General features: G+C 43.8%; 1 protein-coding gene across 1 annotated transcript in view; it reads left to right on the plus strand.

Annotated features, from left to right (window-relative positions):
• Nucleotides 1-917: 917 nt before the first annotated feature.
• Nucleotides 918-3,447, plus strand: part of LOC106881691 (synaptic vesicle 2-related protein) — a 43,076-nt gene continuing 40,546 nt past the window's right edge. Inside the window, exon 1 of the mRNA XM_052978075.1 lies at nucleotides 918-1,008. Within this exon, the coding sequence (XP_052834035.1) occupies nucleotides 918-1,008 (91 nt within the window). The remainder of the gene's footprint in view (nucleotides 1,009-3,447) is intronic.

A 3,447-nucleotide genomic window follows, 5' to 3' on the forward strand; every position in this document is an offset into this window, starting at 1 on the left:
ATGACCTGATTGGATGCGATGTTCGATATCCTTACCAGATCCAGCAGTTTGATGGCAGAAAACTTCCAAGATAGCAGAAATCCTCAACAACCTCAATTGATTGGTTGTCGATGGTGATGTTGGGGCCGTCAAGGCTGGTACGAGGAGCTGGTTGAGCGAGCACTTTGGTTTTGGCGATGTTCACTTTCAGGCCGAAGGTCTGATAAGCTCTGCTGAAGTTGTTCATTGAGGTTTGGAGGTCCTCTGCACTTGAAGCTGGGGCTGCGTTATCATCGGCGTATTGAAGCTCACTCACTTGAAGAACAAGGTTCCGGATATATGATCTTATGGAAAGGAAAGGAGCCTGGCCAACCTCATATGCACGGTGTGGGTTTTGTAATCAAGACAAAACTTGTAAAACCTTCAATTTGACTCCGTCCTGCATCACGGAGAGAATCATGTCCATCCGAATTCCCCTCTCAACATCTTCCTTCATCACCATCTTTTCCATCTATGCTCCAACATTGGATGCTGAGGACAATATAAAGGAAGAGTTCTACCATCAACTCGACCAACAACTCACAGCTGTCCCCAGTTCAGATAAAATCCTTCTACTGGGTGACTTCAATGCAAATGTTGGCAAAGACCATCAACTTTGGGAGAAGGTTGTCGGGGAAAGACAGAGTCGGGAACTCCAATGCAAATGGACATCTTCTTCTTGGACTGTGCTCTGAACACCGACTTGCTGTGACAAACACCTTCTTCAGGCAACGGAACTGCTTCAAGACCACATGGCAACATCCCAGATCCAAGCATTGGCACCTCCTAGACTATGCCATCACAAGACAATGTGATCTCAAAGATGTTCTGATCACTCGTTCTTTGCTGTCTGCTGACGACTGTTGGATCGACCACCATCTGGTTGTCACACGGATAAGATGGACTCTGATGAAGAAGACATTCCCCACAAGATCAAATCCACCTTCCCGGAGGAAGTACGACACCACTGCCCTCCGAAACCCCCAGAAGGTCCGTCTTTTTCAAGGTGCCTTTACACAGAGCTGCTTGGGTGCTTTTACATGACACCATATGGGTGCTTTTATGTGGCAACACCACCAGAAGGATCGGCCTTAACACTTTTTGAATATGACCAGGCACCTGGTGTCTCATTCCTTTGTCAACCCACCTGAAAAGTTCAGCTTCTTGAGGTCATTCTTCAGTACTTCATCCCATGTCTTCCTGGGTCTCCCACTCGAACATGTTCCATCTACTTTGAGAGATCAGTGCTTCTCTATGGAGCTGTCCTCATCCATCCACATCAAATGACCAAACCCAGATAGTCTTCTCTCTTGCACACAGCAACCAATTCCTCCTAAGGCCTAACTTCTCTCTCAAAACACACTGGCACTTTGTCAGACGTGTACACTTACAATACACATCCAGCGAAGCATACTAGCCTCATTCATTCCTAACCTTAGCCCATCCTCTGCATTCAGGGCCCATGTCTCAGTACCATGTACAATTGCTGTCCATACACATGCATCATACAATCTTCCTTTCACTTGGAGAGATAGACATTCTGTGGCCAACAGAGGTAACAGCTCTCTGAATTTCCTCCTCCATCCTATTCTTACTCTAGCTATTACACTCTCCGTGCATCCTCCCCTTCTACTAATTTGGTCTCCTAGGGTAGCAGAAGTTATCTACTACCTCCTAACGAGCCACTGGGGCATTTGAGAGAATCAATTTCCCAAGTCTCTAAAGTTTTTATGGATCCCGTGCATCTTCCACATACGAAAACTATCTTCTCTGATAACCTTCCAATTAACCCACTGGACCTCTTGTGGCCATAGCTTGCACCAGGTACACTTATATAGAGTTCCTGCTTACACCTTTCTTTCAAATCGAGTAAGGCCACCTAACCGAGGTGGGTAGGGTCCTGTCAGTTCTCTTGCTAAACCTTAGTTTTTGCTATGTTAATCTTAACCCATTACCTACCAGTGATAACTTAAAAATTACAAATTTCGTAATTATCTCTCAATATTTACACATATCTAACCTTTTTGCTATATCTACCAGGTATATTTCTCTGATATTGAAATGAGGTTTGCTAATTTTTCACCCAATATCTCGCTTATTTCTATTTGAAATGTTATTTTGATCATTCCAGCGTGTTTCTAAGGCTGTTTTATGCTAGAAATCAAAGTTTCATAAAAAAAAAAAAAAATTCCAGTTAATAGAATTATGGGAGGTAATGGGTTAAGACCCTTAGATTCTAGGTTTTGCTTCCACACCTGGAATTTTTCATCTAACTCTGATATGGGATCCACTATGAGGGTCAGCTCATCAGAATATAGTAATTCCCAGGGGCTGCTGGTCTTGAATTCCTCTGTTATAGCCTGGAGGACAATGATGAAAAAGAGGAGACTGAGGACTGAGCCTTGATGAACCCCTACCCGTACACCAAATTCTCCACTGTACTTGTGGTTAACTCTCACCTGACTGATAGCATCTTTGTTCACAGCCTGTACAGCTTTCACCACCCACTCATTTATCCCTAGCCTCCTCAGGGCCCACCATATCACACAGGAGGGCATTTTAGCAAATGCTAAATGTATTGGTTTATTCTGAGCTAAGTACTTCTCTTGCAGTTGCCTGACTATAAAAATAGCATCAGTAGTGCTTCTTCCCCACACAAAGCCGAACTGCATTTTATCAAGCCAAATTCTGCTCCTGATTAATTAGGCAATAGCTCTCTCTCTCTCTAGTTGTCATCACCTGGTCCAGGAGTTTGATGCCTCTATAACTGCTTCTATCTAAAGCATCACCTTTACCCTTGTAGCAGCTAACAATTATGCTTCTACACCAGTCTCTGAGCAATACACATTCTTGAATGACCCAGTTAACTATGTAGATGACCAGCCCTTAACTTACCTTACCCAATATTTTGAGCATCGCAGCAGTGATTCCAGACGGACCAGGGGTTTTCCCAGTTTTCATGTTTTTAACTGCCTTGTCTACTGTACTACTGTCCACTCAGGATAGCTGATCTCCCTGTTCGGATCACATGAGAGATACTGTCTTTATTCCATTCATTCTCTACAATCTTGCATAGTAACTTTTCTACACTTCTCTCTCATCCACGTCGTCGAATGCAAGCCTACCATTATCCATCTGCACACACACACACTTCTCTCCTGCAATGTATCGATTCTCACTGACACACTGTCTGGCAACCCGGAACACTTCAGGTCTCTGATCTTCACACTTGCAGGACTTTGGCAAACCTCCACATTTTCTGCTTCTACCATAGTGAAATAGACATCTGACATCTAGCCTCCCTTTTAGCCATCTTATAAGATTATTTGTGCCCCCCCACCCCACCAGCTCATTCTTTTTCAGGCGTGTTTTTCTCTTTTATGGATCTGACAATGTCACTGTTCGGGTATATATGTCGTCGTTTAACGT

Source organism: Octopus bimaculoides, chromosome 30 (genome assembly GCF_001194135.2).
Source record: "Octopus bimaculoides isolate UCB-OBI-ISO-001 chromosome 30, ASM119413v2, whole genome shotgun sequence".
Lineage (NCBI taxonomy): Eukaryota > Metazoa > Mollusca > Cephalopoda > Octopoda > Octopodidae > Octopus > Octopus bimaculoides.